The sequence below is a fragment of the Euprymna scolopes genome, chromosome 19 (genome assembly GCF_053919585.1).
Source record: "Euprymna scolopes isolate OS-2025 chromosome 19, ASM5391958v1, whole genome shotgun sequence".
Taxonomy (NCBI): domain Eukaryota; kingdom Metazoa; phylum Mollusca; class Cephalopoda; order Sepiida; family Sepiolidae; genus Euprymna; species Euprymna scolopes.
The window spans coordinates 83,543,577-83,561,370 of record NC_136500.1 but is presented as its reverse complement, the minus strand read 5'-3'; the positions used below and the strand labels follow the sequence as shown (position 1 = coordinate 83,561,370).

Genomic DNA, 17,794 nt, shown 5'->3' with positions numbered 1-17,794 from the left:
TGAAACGGAAGTTACCAGAAATATTATTGGGCAGTCTTGCAGAAACGACTTCGAAAAATATTTATATTTTAATTAATATTTTTATAATTCGCAATGTAAAATTATTTTAATAACATGCAAACATTCATTGACTTTACAGATAGATTTTCTGAAAATTTCAATTAAATTGGTAACGTAGAAATATGGTTTTATTCGCTTATAACGAACCAAGAATTACATTTTTATATACATAGATATTGTATATATATATATATGTATATATATTGTATATATATCAAGTATATAGTTGTTTTTCATTGTGTGTGTATATATATATATATTGTATATATATGTATATATATTGTATATATATCAAGTAGATAGTTGCTTTTAATTGTATATATACATATATATATATATATATTGTATAAATATATATATATATATATGTATATATATTGTATATATATCAAGTATATAGTTGTTTTTCATTCAGATTACCGTAAAACCCATATCATATGCGCACATATTTTCTCAAACATAAAAATACACTTGTTGGTTGTAATTAATAAGTTTTAGTTTTAATGATAGTTTAAAATCAGCAAATATTTATCTTTTCATCATTAATACAAGCTGTGAAAAATCAAGTTTCAAATAAAAAAAAAAAAAAAAAAGTAAAAGAATCGTTTTTGGCACCGGAAAATAGACAAATTTTTCTGATTCCGATACTGCTTTCGATATCCCAAAAAGTTCCAATTTTTTTGATTCCCGATTCTGAATCGGATTAATCGTCACAACACTAATATTAACATTTGGTGTTGGTGACGAATAGGTATTCTAGAGATGTGCATGGGTGACATAGGTAGTTTCAACTATGCACAGAGAAGGCAAAATTCAAATATAGGAATATAAAACTAATTTACTTTTTTTTTTCTTATCACTCCCCCTCCCCTCCTCATGTTAAGAATAGCTTTCTTAATTTATTCTTGGGATGTAACAATAATGGATGTTTGTCCGTAGGAATGATCAGAACCATCTAATCATCCTTAAGAGATGATCGATGACATGTGCTGAATTGTGAAGCAAGGATTGCATAGTCCTCCTGAGTTGGCACTGCCTAATTTAAGTGGCAAGGAGAAGTCCAGGACAACTGGAAACAATGCAGAGATAAGCACACGGCACATACAGCACCTGGTCACCCATTTCAGTACTGATCAGACTCAATGATGCTTAACTTCAGTGATATAACAGGAACCAGTGTTTCAAAGTGATTATGTCGTGTAACAATAATACATACAAGCTAAGCACAACGGTTTCTTTTCATGAGATGAGATTTCTACTCGCAAAAAAAAAAAAAAAAAAAAAAAAAACTTAAAATACAGTCAGTTTGTTTGGCAAAGTTCGTTAATGTTTGTCAACTTCGGTAGTGTTCGCTAAAACTCGCTGTTGATGACGTAAGTACTGATATTTTTCTGGATGCCCATTCAGCAACTATATCCACTGTTTTTTTTTTTGTTTTGTTTTTTTATGATGCCCATGTTTGCATAATTAATATCATTAAATCAGGAAGCGAGTAGCTAATAGCAAAAAAAAAAAAGCTGAAATGAAGATTAATTTCCCAACCTGGGGCAGGATGCAAGCTCCTCCCCCTCTCCTCCATGTGTGCGTATGTATGAAGAGAGTAATGGACAACAAAAAAAACTTCTTTTCTAAGCAAGTATATTCAGTTTCAACTAAGCACGTCAACATTAAGAGAAAGATACTGAATGTGTATGTGAGAGGAAAGGAACAGGAAGGAATTCTTTAATGAAGCAAAAATCATCTACTCCCTTCATGAATTACTTGGAATCTTAGCCTTCACTGCAAAATTGCCATTTTTGGTTTTGAGAAAGAACTGCCATGAGAAGGAAAACCAGCCTTTTCTTATATATATATATATATATATATATATATATATATATATATATATAAGTGGATTTTGATTAAGAAAAAACAAACAAAAAAAAATCACATATATAAGAAGCTCTAGCCATTAAAGCAGAAATCCGTGTTTTCTGGATTAAAAAAAGGTTCTTCTCACTACAAATCAGAGAACTCATATCCCTGTAAAATAATTAAGTCACAGTTTTCACATTGTACCTTGTTTATTCCCAACCCCGTGGATTAAAATTTTCGTTTAATTAATATTACCTATACAAACATGGCATCAACAACGAGAGCAAAAAAAAAAAAAAAAAAAAAAAATTCAATACATATTTATTAGGATGCAAGGCCTGGAGTTTGCCTATATTAAAAACAATGTACTGGATGTTAACCTCTGCATAAAACAAAAAGCAAGTTCTATAAATTATAGACGAGCAGGGCTTCTCAGAATTTCTTGAGAATGAATAATGAGTATGTGTACATCTTTTCCAAGCCTTGATCCTCTATATTGCCATTTTTATTCTTAATTTAAAATTTTCTATAATTTTCAGTTTTATTTGGTTCAGGGAAAATAACTCAAAAACGATCTATATTTATTTAGTCCCTGGTGATTTCAAGTGAATGAATATTACAGTAAATATTTTTGTTGTTTTACCATAACATGTTAGAGGTGATACTAAATCAGAATATGTAAGGTTTGTAAGTGCATCTTTTATAATTCTGTAGTTATAACGTGACAGTCAGACAGGCAGACAGAAAAGACAATTATATATATATATATATATATATATATATATATATATATATATATATATATATATATATATATATATATATATATATATAATAGACTAGATGAAGAGATATTGCAGTCACTCTTCTGACATGTTGGTCAAAAGATTTAAGTGTTGGTTTATTTGATTTGATTTTCTTTATTAAATATCCCAGCCTCAAAAAAGGAGGTTTTTTAAGGAAATATATGTATAAAAAAAAAAAAAATGTTGGCTGAAGAGATAAAACCCAAGCAGAAATTCTGGAGTAATTTCAAAACCTTATTATACATATGTATAAAAGCTGAAATCAAGATGAATTCCCAATCAGAGGATTACGACCCCTCTGTGTGTGTGTGTGTGTGTGTGTGTGTGTGTGTGTGTGTGTGTATAGAAAGAGAGAGCAGCACAAAAAAAACAACTTTGTTCCTAAACATGTAACGTTAATGTTAACACACCGCAAAGAGCAGAAGAAAGGGAAAAAAAAAAAAAAACTTGACTCGCTTTCTTTCTTACAAAAGCCTTTATATATGGTATTTCCAACAAGACATTTTTTCTAAATATTTAAACAGTTCATTTCTCCTTCACCAACCGTGTGTGCCTTTTTGTCTATGCTGTGACATCACCCACGTATCTCGAACACATGCTTTTCCGAACACTGCTTCTCCAAACACCACCTTCTGAACACTTTTCTCTGCCTCAAACACGTGTGTCCTTTTATCTTTGCTGTGACTACATTCTGCACAACCAGCTTGGTCATTTACATATCTTTATCAGCTGCTGCTGCTGCTGCTATCAGCATCAGTTACAAACAACTATATTCAGTTTCAACTAAAAATGTCAGAATTAAAAGAAAGATATTAAGTGCATATGTGGGATGAGGGCGGTGCACAGGAAGTAATTATTTGATAAAACAAAAAGTATCTAACTCTCCTACTCCCATCATAAATTACCTGAAGTCTTAGCCTTCACTGCAAAATCAACGTTTTCAGAAATGTCATATTATGGAGTAATTTTAAAACCTTATTACACATATGTATAAAACCAATTATGTTTTTAATAAATATTATTTTAATATCCACAGACATATATTTCACCTTCAACAAGAATCATCAGTATGGCAATATAAAACAGTTCCACTGGTCGCATGATTTGAACCCTGGGCTTTAGTTACTATTTATTGTTAAGATCTAATGTACCAATCAATGTGGCCACCATGACAGACTAATAAAACAGAGAGAAATAAATCCTATTTATTTTCAAAAATATGGTAACTCATAATGAGTTTTTCATTTCCAAAGTAAAAACTTTGCATTTTAACTTTAACTTTAATAGAAGCTTTTTTTGTATTTCACTCCAGAGTGCTTGTCCTTTAAGGGAGCTTAAATCCACATAATATTCTACTTGTTCCTGCCCTAGTTAGTCTATCCGTTATGCTTTAAAAAAGGCCAAATGTGATTTTTGAAGGCCAAACTGCTTCTAAAAAAAGGGCCAAATTTGTGAAATTTGGCTTTAAAAAGGCCAATCTGGTAATGCTGGACAAGAATATGAGAGTGACCTCCCTTTGATGTAGCCTCGTTTTCGAATATCATTATAATTATATATGATCAGTTTTGTAATAGTGTTAGAAAGGAACTCATAGTAATTTCGATGTGCAACTATTGTTTACAGAAGGAAGAGATCAGTGAAACGTTACATTAGAAAAGAGAACAATTGAAAGAAACAGGGCAAAAAATAAAAAAGAACATTGTCTGCCAGGAGGGGTTGGACTGAAGAAGTAAATTAAAAATTGTTTCTTGCAATATGATTTTATTATTTGTATTTAACTATGTAGCACAATATTACTTTGAGTATTTATTAGAATTTATTAATTTATCTAATTTGGGTCAGTTCTATATTTAAAATACAGTGAACATTGTTTTCATAGAAATGTTAATAAACTCTTATTTGCTGCGTGATATTGGTTTTTCTGTCAAAAAAAAACAAAAAAAACTAACTTTTTGCGCTATCCAGAAAAATATCAGGTTTATCAAAGTATATTTGTTGATTAAATATATTTCTCATTTCATGGAATTTCCTACTAGGACATGGGTCCTACTAGTAATTGAATATTTAATAAAACCACAGTTTAGTGGCCTGAACATAGTTTGATGAAAAATTGTGTCTGATCAATAATTATTGTTTTATCGTGTTATTTTTTAATGTTTTGTTAAAATATTAGTAAATAAGAAACCATCTGTGTTCAAATCTATTTAGTGCTAAACTTGTAATCTTAAGAACACGTTTGAAATGTGTACATAGGCTGAAATAATTGCTACAAAAAAATAATGGAGTCTTTATACAAACGGAAATAAGCATTTATTTCAGTATATATAAACATTTCAAACATGTTCTTTTAAGATTACAAGTGTAATAGTAAATAGATTTTAACTCAAAATGGTTTCTTATTTACTAATATTTAACAAAAGCAAGAAAAAAAACAATATTTATCACTTGTGCACAAATTTTCATTGTATTATGTTGAGGCCACTAAACTGCAGTTTTACTTATTTTGTTATAACTAACAAAACATATAGATGTTTTTTCTTTAATCTCTGGAGTTTTTTTTTTTTTTCTTTAATCTCTGGAGTTTTTTTTTTTTAAAGAAAGTTTCATTTCAAATTTCTGAATTCCATTCTTAATTAAATTTAAAATTTTTATTTTTTTCATAAAATTTAATTATTTTTTTTTCAAAAATATTATAAAATAAGTAATTTTTTTTTTCTCCTTTAAGTGAAAACATCGTCTGCTGATAGCTGATTGCTAATTGGCTAATCAAATTGTTTCTTTTCTGGATGCTTTTCTGGCAGCTTACCGATGATGCCGCCGCGACCTTGAGTCAAGTTCTAGATCATTACCAAAATAACGTTTTCTATGTCGCCACACATTTCTATAAAATAAAGTCTGCCTAACCAGCAAATCTAATGCTTAAGATTAAAATATCTTTATTTTAAGATTGGCCCGTTGGTATGTGTTGTAGAATAATCCAACCTACTCTTTGAGAGATATGACGCACTACTCCGGCACAGTTATTTGTTGAGCATCATCCATTTACTTCATCTGAATCAGAAAAAAAAATTCTTTCTAATTAACCAACAATTTTTTGTACACATTTTTACTATTGCTTGTATTAATCATATAATGAGACCCAGTGGAAATTCCATGTTTGTTGTCTTCATCTATCTGTGTAACTTACCTTTAATGATATTTCGTTTTAAGTAATACATCTGAATAATGAATAAAGCTATGATATTTTCATATACAACCATTATCTATTTTTTTAAATAACATTTGATATGCAACAGATTTTTTTTTTAGTTCTCCCACAATGATGCGAGCTATCACCTTTCTTCTACATCCTCACAGACATTTTACATATGATTACGAAGGAATGAAAAAAAAAAAAAAGGAAAGGTGAACTGGAATTTTGTTATATGGTATACTTTCTCATATGAAACCGTATTCAATGCAACATCCTGTTTGCAACTAGACTTTTATCACATAATAAACTTTTCGCTGATAATACTATTTTCATAACTGATCTCTATCACTCAATGATCTTAGTTGTGTTTGAGTGCTAATAAACATCTTGTGACAATTTTTATTAAGTCCATCTTTGATGGATGGCAAAGCATCGAGCAGTCGATATACATAAATATCCTCACTCCATTGTGCACTTGCTAATTGTTAAACCTTGTAAAACAAAGCAAAAATTATCCCTTTCTTCTTCCGTAAAAATAATTGCTATAAAAAGACAATCAATGCATTAAATCACTCTCTCAAATTTACAATAGTCCTAATGCTAATTTAAGGGATCATCAGTTGTTCACCATGAAACACTGTTTTCGGGGATTTAAAAACAAAACAGTATATTAAATCATGGCTCCCCAGCAGTGTTGATAAACACCACCTCCCTTAATCACAAGAACAAAAATGTTCCAGATACTGGATCTAGTTACCCACTCATGATTAATTTGGCTAACCTATTCATGTTATAAAAAATGTTTTTCTTACCTGTGAGATTCGTCATATATATATATATATATATATATATATATATATATATTAGTAATAATAAGTAGTGGTTTATAGTGATGTAGTAAGAATGTACATCTAAAAACAAAAATAGGTTTAAGATTCCTAAAATTCATTCTAGAATTGGAGTAGGATTCAGTTGTAAATTACACTCTTCTGGAGGTTGAAGGTTCAATCCTCAGTGCAACACTCAGAATACAATTGTAAATTACTAAGAACTTCTAGCCAGTCATGGCTGATGGAATGAGAACATGCTAGCCCCATGGATTAAATAAAGGGTTTTATTCAAAATTCTGCTCAGATTCCCGTTTGACAGAAAGACACCCGAGTAACACCTGAAGAAGGTCGGAGGTTACATCAACCGAAACATTGTGAAAGTAATGCTCAAGATGATAACAGTGGTTCAAAGAATCCAAATAATATGAACATCTATGGAGTCCAATTTTTTTTCTAAAACAATCTTATACGAGTGAATGTTGGCTTCCATTAATCTGGTGCTTCTGAGTGTTGGCTTAAGGTGCCTAGTCTGGATTCAGCTCTGTGTTGCAATCGTGTGCAATAGTATGACTGAAGATTTGGATGGATAGAGGTACACGCATCTCAGTTGAGGATAATTGAGAAAAAAGACTTAGGGGTGACTCAGTCAAAAATGACATCAAGCAGCGGCACATTAAGACTAACATAAATGGTTAAAGTGTCACATTGTACAACCATGGCAAATCTAGTTCCACATTTGATGTGGAAAACACATGCTGATTGACCAAAGAAGGAATCTAATTTTAGCACTGGTTTTTTTTTTTTTTTTTTGAATGATGGATAAAACTCTATTTTTTTCATATAAAGCTATTGTCCATTTTTAAAAACAACATTTTTTTTTTTTTGTTCTCCCAAAATGATGTGAGCTATTACCTTTCTTCTGCACCATGACAGACATTTTACACATGATTATGAACGAATGACAAATAAGGAAAGATGTTCTCTGTTGATGGCTACAACCACTGGAACTTTGTTATGTGCTATGCTTTTCTCATATGACAGCAGATTCAATACAATAAGATGTTTGCAACTAGATCTTTATCATTGTTTGACTTTTCTCCAACAATATTGTTTTTAATACTGATCTCTATCGTTCAATGATCTTAGCCCTTTGAGTGCTAAAACAACTTTTGACAACTTCTATCAAATCCATTTTTGATGGATGGCAAAACATTAAATAGTCAATACACAAAGATAGTCTTGTTTTGGTGTGCATTTTCTCCCATCCAGGTGCTACATGCAAGGCAAAGATGGGCTATTTTATGGCAGCAATCAGGTAAGTGCAAACTATTTCCACCATATGATGTAGGTTCTGGCTTATACCTCTCACAGTAAATTAAATGTAGTTATTTTTTTTTATTGCATATAGACACAACTCACTCTCCAATATTCTAGTAAATAAATGGTAAAAAAAGAAAAGAGAACGTAGAGGATATTCTACAATGGATTTTTTTAAATCAATTTTTCTGCCTATAAGAAAACATTGTTTTCAGTTATGAACTCAGAAACAATGTTTTCTCAATCAGAATGTTGTTATGCAGTGTACCTTTTTACATGAACACAGCTTTCAATACTGATCTCTATTGCTCAATGATCTTAGTCCTTAGAGTACTAAAACTCCTTGTGACAAATTTCATCTGACTCGTCTTTGATTGATGGCAAAGCATCAATTTGGGAATTTGTTTAACTTTTAACAGGTTTATTGTAAAATCTATGTAAGGTCAGATGAAGCAAAAATTGAATCGCCCTTTAAAAAAGAAGAGTTTTAAACATGAGCATGACAAGGAGAGCTAACATTTGTGGAGTACACGGTTAATAGTAGCCGAATTGATACGGCCTCCGCTAATCGAGCCAGAGATGTCTCGTGTCGTGGGGTTCGAATCGTTCGACTGGTAGTAATCGTGACACCTTGCACTGAAGAATCCCGAAAGGATGAAACACTAGTGTCTGTAGGTATTTAATTATTATAGTAAAAAAATAATTATGACAGCCCCTTTAAGAAATTCGTTTCTTATCGTTGAGCACTTTCCGTTGAATTAAAAAGTCGGTCAATTTAGCTCTTATGCGTAGATCATCGTATAACGATTTGATCACTGTCTGTCTGACGTAATGAACATTTAAATTAAAATGTTTAAAATTCAACGCTATTTCACACGGTTAATAGTAGCTGAATGGATACGGCCTCCGCTAATCGAGCCAGAGATGTCTCGTGTCGCGGGGTTCGAATCGTTCGACTGGTAGTAATCGTGACACCCTGCACTGAAGAATCCCGAAAGGATGAAACACTAGTGTCTGTAGGTATTTAATTATTATAGTAAAAAAATAATTATGACAGCCCCTTTAAGAAATTCGTTTCTTATCGTTGAGACCTTTCCGTTGAATTAAAGTCGGTCAATTTAGCTCTTATGCGTAGATCATCGTATAACGATTTGATCATTGTCTGTCTGACGTAATGAACATTTAAATTAAAATGTTTAAAATTCAACGCTATTTCACACGGTTAATAGTAGCCGAATGGATACGGCCTCCGCTAATCGAGCCAGAGATGTCTCGTGTCGCGGGGTTCGAATCGTTCGACTGGTAGTAATCGTGACACCCTGCACTGAAGAATCCCGAAAGGATGAAACACTAGTGTCTGTAGGTATTTAATTATTATAGTAAAAAAATAATTATGACAGCCCCTTTAAGAAATTCGTTTCTTATCGTTGAGCACTTTCCGTTGAATTAAAAAGTCGGTCAATTTAGCTCTTATGCGTAGATCATCGTATAACGATTTGATCACTGTCTGTCTGACGTTATGAACATTTAAATTAAAATGTTTAAAATTCAACGCTATTTCACACGGTTAATAGTAGCCGAATGGATACGGCCTCCGCTAATCGAGCCAGAGATGTCTCGTGTCGCGGGGTTCGAATCGTTCGACTGGTAGTAATCGTGACACCCTGCACTGTAGAATCCCGAAAGGATGAAACACTAGTGTCTGTAGGTATTTAATTATTATAGTAAAAAAATAATTATGACAGCCCCTTTAAGAAATTTGTTTCTTATCGTTGAGCACTTTCCGTTGAATTAAAAAGTCGGTCAATTTAGCTCTTATGCGTAGATCATCGTATAACGATTTTATCACTGTCTGTCTGACGTAATGAACATTTAAATTAAAATGTTTAAAATTCAACGCTATTTCACACGGTTAATAGTAGCCGAATGGATACGGCCTCCGCTAATCGAGCCAGAGATGTCTCGTGTCGCGGGGTTCGAATCGTTTGACTGGTAGTAATCGTGACACCCTGCACTGAAGAATCCCGAAAGGATGAAACACTAGTGTCTGTAGGTATTTAATTATTATAGTAAAAAAATAATTATATATATATATATATATATATATATATATTCAGGCAGACATTGCTAAAAATAACAGAAAGCTTCTGTTTAGTGATGCTTTTTTTATTTTACAATTTTTTGCATTATTTTTTTGTATATACATCGAATGTATGGATGTAAGGTCCAAGCATTTTCTTCTAGAAGTGTCCACTGTTTTAACTTTTCATGAAATCGTCTTCACATTCTCAGGAAAGTATGTTAGTCTCGGTAAGGAATAAGGAATTATGGGAGATTTACTTAAATAGTAGTAAATGGGGTGTAAGCGAGGGTCATTGGACTGCTGACTCCAGTAGAGGTGTTGATGTGGTAGGGGGAAGTGAGGAAAGCATGCCCTTCTAGGGTGAGTGGGACGACTGGTGAGTGGGGGGGGAGAAGGAATTATGCGAAGCATTTGAGTATATTGATACTATTCTGAAATGTGACCTGATTTAAGGTAGGTTTTTGTGTTTTGATATATATAGCTTCTAGGATTTTGAGTTTTTTATGTTTGTTTCGTGGTGTAGTATTTTAGTGTTGTTGACTAAAATTTCTCTGAAATTTGACGGGAGGCAGTGATATTTTTATGTAAATGTTGGAAGATGGCACTAGAATTGACATTATGGCATGTGAGGCGGCGTGTTAATATTGTGGTCATATGACTTACCTAACTATTAGTTGCATTGTTGTTATAGGAGTTAAATTCTTCCAAGTTGAAAAAATAAAAAAAGGTATCACTAAACAGAAGCTTTCTGTTATTTTTAACAATGTCTGCCTGAATGAAAAAATGCTGCCTAAATACACGCTGTATATATAGCGTGTATTTAGGCAGCATTTTTTCATATATATATATATATATATATATATATGTTAAAAGCCCATGTATGTTTCTAGAATAGTGATTCCAAGGTTATGAGGATTTTTTGAAGCATGAAAACAATGTTATTTTTTTTAATTTAATATTTTATTTTTTTTTATATTTCTCTGCTGTTGGTCACAAAAAAATATTGAAAAAAAGTTTTTGATACTTTTTTGTGACCAAGAGCAGAGGACCACTTGAAATATAAAAAATAATATATATATAGATAGAGAGATAGATAGATATAGTATAATCCAGTGTATTAGGAGAAATAATAAGAGTTCTTAATTACTTATGTGAGAGCAAATAAATCTGTTATTCAATGAACACTAATCAAAACATTACCTGATGAATTGAGCACATTTGGTATCTTTAACCCTACATGTTAAGTTTTCAATGCTTTCATGAAAACAGAAGGTACCAATAAAAGACTAAACAAATGTATATTGCCCATTAAATATCATATATATATATATATATATATATATATATATATATATATATATATATATATATATATATATATATATATATATATATATATATATAAATTGATGAAAAAACAAAAATATATTTTCAAATATTTGTACTGGTGTTTTGTTTTCTTAATTTCATTCGCCCAGAGGAAGTCTTGAAATAAAGACGAAACGTTGGACACGTAATGAATATTCATCATTATAGAGCCAATATGCTATTGATAATTATATTGTACCGAATATATAGTAGTGATTTCAAAAGTTAAAAAGAAAAATATGATTTAGATGCCATCAACTAGGATTGAAACCAAAACATGTAGCCTTATTCGTTATCATCTGATCGAAATCCATATGCATATAAAATGGTAGAAAAATAATGTTGTTAAAGATATAAATGTATAGAAATAACACGTTTAGTCAACTTACGCATGCAAAGTTCCAATTCTTTTTAAATTTGGGCCCCTTAGCAGCTATTTTAAAAATTAAATGTACTTAATAACATAAAAACCAACATCTTAAAAATAAGACATTAGACTGTACATTTAAAAGCCTCAACATATATTCAGATAAAGTTTTATAACAATACACAAAATATACAAGTAACTGTAATATATACACATACACACACACACACACACACACACATCAGAATGAAAAAGATTAATAACTTTTTGAAAGATAAATATTTTTAGTAAGTAAAGTGATTTTAGTGCTTAAAATGATATGAAAAATTCTGAATATATATATATATATATATATATATATATATATATATATATATATATATATACACACGTGCAAGGGTAATCCAAAAAAAAAACAAAAGCTAAATGGAGGCCATCTAGAACATATGTTGTAGAATGGAGAAAAAAAAAGTCCAAAGACCCTAGTCTTTTGATGTGATGTTTTGAATATAATAAACTAGTTATGACCAACGTTTTATTTCATTTGGACAAAACACTAAAAACAGGGCCTAATTAGAGTTGGGGCCCGTTTTTTTTTTTTTAGTCACCCTGTATGTATATATATATATATATATATATATGTTCATGGGAAAATATGCTTATTCAGTTATATTTCGCCTTTAATTTATACCAATCCTTTAATTTATGAAGCTTGATGTAACTTCAGAGCATATACAAATAAATAACAAAAGCTCTATATTCCAAATTTCAAGATGTTGTCCATCTTACTGTTTATTTCTTTAAGTATGTTAAAATGTTCAATTCTTGACAGCACCTATTACGTAGCGCAGAATCAATAATGTAATTATTATGTCAATTTTTTCAAAGATGGCATAACTAAAAGAAAGCAGAACTGCAACTTCTCTTCCAATTTTCGGATTTTATAATCATGACCATATTCCTTTATTTTCTTTTAAAGTTAATGAAATCCTATTCTTCTGATAAGTAAGGGCGGAATAAATTCAAAAATTGACATAATGATTACATGACTGATTCTACGCTATGAAACAGGTGCTGTCAAGAATTGAACATTTTAACATGCTTAAAGAAATGAACAGTAAGATGGACAACATCTTGAAATTTGGAATGTAGACCTTTTGTCATATATATATATATATATATATATATATATGTGTGTGTGTGTTTGTGTGTGTGTATTTAGGCTGTATTCTGTCATTTATGCAAACATTATTAAAATAAAAAAAAATCCTCAGCTTCACCATGCTTTTTTTTCTTTTCAATTTTTCTAATGATGTCTTGTCTCCAAATCCAAAGAAATTAATAAATGTTTTTAGGTGAGAAAAAAAAAAAAAAATAAATAAATGAACAAAAATATTGGAAAAGAGAATTTTCAAAAATAAGCTGTGAACATGCTTATGAAATTCATTAGACCTCAAAAGAATGAACCAGTGCAGATTCAAAAGAGATGTGAAAAATTTAAATTCGAAGACGCCAGAATGAGCATCACACAATGATTTTGTTTTTGCCACTAGAAGATGATTCAATAAAGAATTGAAAACATATATGGAAGATATATTATTTGGTTTTGATTTTGACACAAATAAAATCATTAAACAAATTGATCTATAATATAAATCTCACCTGTCTATTTAAATGCATGTATGTTTGTATATCTGCTAAAAACTTTCGACAGAGACAACGAATTTTCATGAGATCGGTATCGTTTTGAAACTTGACCCTGCAGACGACAAATATCGAAAAATTGGCTAAAAACATTAATTCCTTCATCCTCAACTGGACACTTTTCTACAGAGAGGGGTCACTTTTTTCGCAGATATTTTCGAAAGTCATCCCATCTTTTTGATTGACTAGCCTTAATTTAAACCTTCGTCACTTCAGGTTTGGCGATAGACGCAACGGCAAAGACGTCACTTTATTTTTTCATGTTCTTTTTCTCCTTCACAGTACGAGTTCGAGCTTGCCTGCCTACTACCACTTTTTTCTTTTGTCAACACACACCTCAAAACACCCGGGCAACGCCGGGCACCCAGGCTAGTCTATATATATAAAGGGCAAAATGTGTTTGTGTGTGTTTGTAAGTCTTGCAAAAAATTTCGACAGAGGTGACAGATCCTGGCAAGATCAATATCATCTTGAAGCTGGACGTCTCGGATAACAAACATTGAAAAACTGGCCAAAAATATTAATTCCTTCACTCTAAACTGGGCAGTTTTGTACAAGGAGGGGTAGCTTTTTACGCTGACATTTTAGTAAGTCATCGTCAATATTAGATTGACTTCACTTAATTTCAACACTCTTGACTTCCGGTTGCACGATGGAGACATCGGCTAAGAGGTCAGGTCTTTTTTTTCCTCCTTCATGTTAAGGGTTCGAGCCTGCCTGCCTACTACCACTTTTTTTTAACACTTCTGCCTACTGTTGTTTTGATTCCCTCCGCCCTGCTACTATCAGTTTTTTATACTCCCCCCCCCATCCCCCCATGGCCCCTTACTACAACAGTAGCGGGGTGCCCGGGTGTGTGTAAGTGGTGACCTGGGCACCCTACTACTGTTGTTTTTATCCCCCCCACCCCCCTCGCCTGGGGGTCCTTACTACACCACCTAAACACCCGGGCAACGCCAGGAACCCCTGCTAGTAAACTATAAAAGGCATAATCAAGCAGTGAAATTTTGTAATGTTTAACAATGTTTATATATATATATATATATATATATATATATATATATATATAATCAATCAACCTTGTATTTCATTTTTATATTTATATTGTATATTTATTTTTTACCTTTCTGTTTGTTAGGACGATACAAAAGTACAATGCTGCATACTTGGACTTCTAACCTTTTTATGTATTATGTTTGAATTGTCGTTATGTGTGTGTTTGTCTTCATAATAAATGTGTATTGTCATAGCAAGTGATTATGTTATTTGTTCCTAATTATTCTATGGGCTATTGTCTTTCATCATGTGCTGCAAACATACCCACGCGAAGGCTGGAAACACTGCGGTAAGATATTTTATTTTGTATTGATGCTAACGCACTCCACTATATAACATTGTTATTATGAGACCACGTGACTTTCAAATTGCAATTTTGTGAAATTCGTTTTTTTCTCTATCTCATTAAGGACTTAACTTTCTTAAAAGTAACATCGCCTGATATGATTCATAAGTAATTTTCACAAAAACATTGCTACGATTGTGTGGCGATATTAAAATGCTTATGCACACATAAATAAAAAGTATATCTTGCTTTATATTAATTATTGAGCACTCTTATATAAACCTCATTAAATTCATTGATTTTTATCTTTGAATATTCTTAACCTGGAATTATATATATATATATATATATATATATATATATATATATATATACACACACATATATGGTAAAACTGGTAATTAGTAAAAACCTGAAGATAGTGCTCAATATTATTGCAGAGCAAATATGTGTTTTATTTTTTTGTTACTGTTTTATCTGTTTGGTTACATATGTTTCAGATGTTGGACCATGTTTACGATCCAACAGCTTCGTCAGACCTTACAGAAGCCTTCTGTAAGGTCATATATAATTAAATTACAGAAGCCTTCTGTAAGGTCTGACGAAGCTGTTGGATTGTAAACATGGTCCAACATCTGAAACATATGTAACTAAACAGATAAAACGGTAATAAAAAAATAAAACATATATATATATATATATATATATATATATATATATATATATATATATATATACATTAGTGTTATAAACACACGTTATCTGTGTGGACACATATTGCATGTCAGAAGTTTTTTATTAGGAAAAGTATTTTAAAATATAGTCATGTTTACAAGCTTTGCCTTGAAAGAAAAATCAAAAATAACATTTGTAAGATGAGGTCAAGTAATAAAAAATAAAAACCGTTAATATGGTGGTGTTATTAAAAAAAAAACAATTGTGTTTCTTACAGACAGCAAACAGGTTTAACAAATTAAAACGAAAAGCAAAAATAATATTTTTAAATCGATTGAGAGAAACAAATCTATTTGAAAATGCCTTTCCCTTTCTCAAACTGTCTTTGCACTCCAAACACATTTGCTAATTTCTAGTAAAATTATCTACTGGATTCATGTTTATTATGCAGCTTAATTCTATTTGGACAAATGCACATTTTCTTTTCTTTTCATTTATTTAATTTTATTTATTTTATGTGAAAAATTAATTTATTCATTTCCTTCTTCACTTATTTAATTTATTATAATAAAAAATATTTTACCTTCAGTATTAATTATTTCTGTATGTATTTTCTGTAAATAAATATTTATTAAAAATAAATTTATATAAATAAACATATTTATTTTTTTAAAAATTTGTTTTCTATAAATAAACATATTTATTTTTAAAAAAACTGTAGATAAGCATGTTTCAATAAAAAAAATCAGTTTCCGGATATTCTTATGTGTTAACCTACATTTTCGTTGAGGTCTTCAGATTAAATAACATCGTTATTTTCAAAAAATTTGTTTCAAAACCGGAAGACTCTTTTGGATCAGTAAAAATTTCCATTGTTCATAGCTAAGTCTGTGCCTAAAATTCCTAATTACATTGAAAATAAAACTATTTCTGAATCCACTTTAAGAGTGGCTAACAAGCTTACTAAATTTCAACACCTATGATTTTTTTTTTTTCTGATATTGTCCTAAACATTTTAAGGATTTCAAGGAGATCATGAAAAGTTATGGAAAATTTCCTGGAATGATTCCATTAAGGTATTGCCAACAACAGCTGTCATTTGGCTGATATCATTTTTAAAACCTATTAAAACAAACTATTTTTTAGAAGTACAGGATGGGCCAATATAAGGGTCCTATTTTTAAAAATTCATAAATTCATGTAAGTTTTAAGAAGTGTTTTTCGGCCAAAATTTGTTTTGTTTATTTCAAAAAAATCTCGGAAGGGTCAGTCTACACACACATAAAGTTTGGTGAGTTTAACTTTTATTTTGTGGAAGTTATTCAAATTTAAAGATAGGACCCTTATTTTGACCCACCCTGTATAAGTTTGTTTTTAATAGTTGTGCCTTTTTTTTATAGCCATTCAAAACGATAGAGATCTGTATGCTTCATTAGTAAAAGGTAGAGTACTTGTGTCTATAGATGAAAAGCCCTCCCACTTCCTACTAATATTAGTAAGCAAGACTAATTGAATATTAATCCAGATAAAGTAAGTTTTAGTTATAATTGATTATAAATACAATTTTGTTTTTAACACATAACCCTATCAGCGCCAGTTGTTTATGGGAAAACAGAAAATTAAATTGAGCGTGTAGGGGTGAGGTTATAATACGTATTCAGACACACAAAAAAGTCTGCATAACTTTATATATTAGGTAAATATAAATATATTATTTTTAATTTAATATCTTTAAAATATGTCTAGGTTTGTTTGAATAAGAATGTCTCTTTAAAAAAGAATAAGAAAAATAATAGGTTATTTGTTTGAGACGAAATATTCCAGATTTTCTGCAAGGATTAGTGGTAAACCAGATGATGAAGATCAAAGTTATGTCTGTTATTTCCTTTCATCTTGTCACAAAGACGCAAAATGTCTAAGCCACGCCGTATCCTTGACTGCCGCAGTGGATGGCAACTAAAAGTCGATCTTTCAATTCTTCTCTAGTCGGATACTCAGGAAGTTTGAAAAGATTTATACTGAAAAAGAAAAAGGAATGAATTTATAATTTTTTAGACTTGATGAAGAACAATATTATCATAAATTTTTATCATCTCATATATAATTAAATTAATTTTTCATACAAGGTCAGATATATACATAATTACAATGCACAAAAACACACATATTTTTTTTGGGGGGGGGGGGGTCCCGAG

General features: G+C 30.8%; 1 protein-coding gene across 2 annotated transcripts in view; it reads right to left on the bottom strand.

Annotated features, from left to right (window-relative positions):
* Positions 1-17,273: 17,273 nt before the first annotated feature.
* The window catches only part of LOC145239796 (E3 ubiquitin-protein ligase HACE1-like), a 181,980-nt gene continuing 181,459 nt past the window's right edge, over positions 17,274-17,794 (bottom strand). For both annotated transcript variants that reach the window (XM_080103315.1, XM_080103317.1), the window contains exon 26: positions 17,274-17,617. In XM_080103315.1, coding sequence (XP_079959441.1) covers positions 17,515-17,617 — 103 coding nt within the window. In that variant the 3' untranslated portion in view covers positions 17,274-17,514. The remainder of the gene's footprint in view (positions 17,618-17,794) is intronic.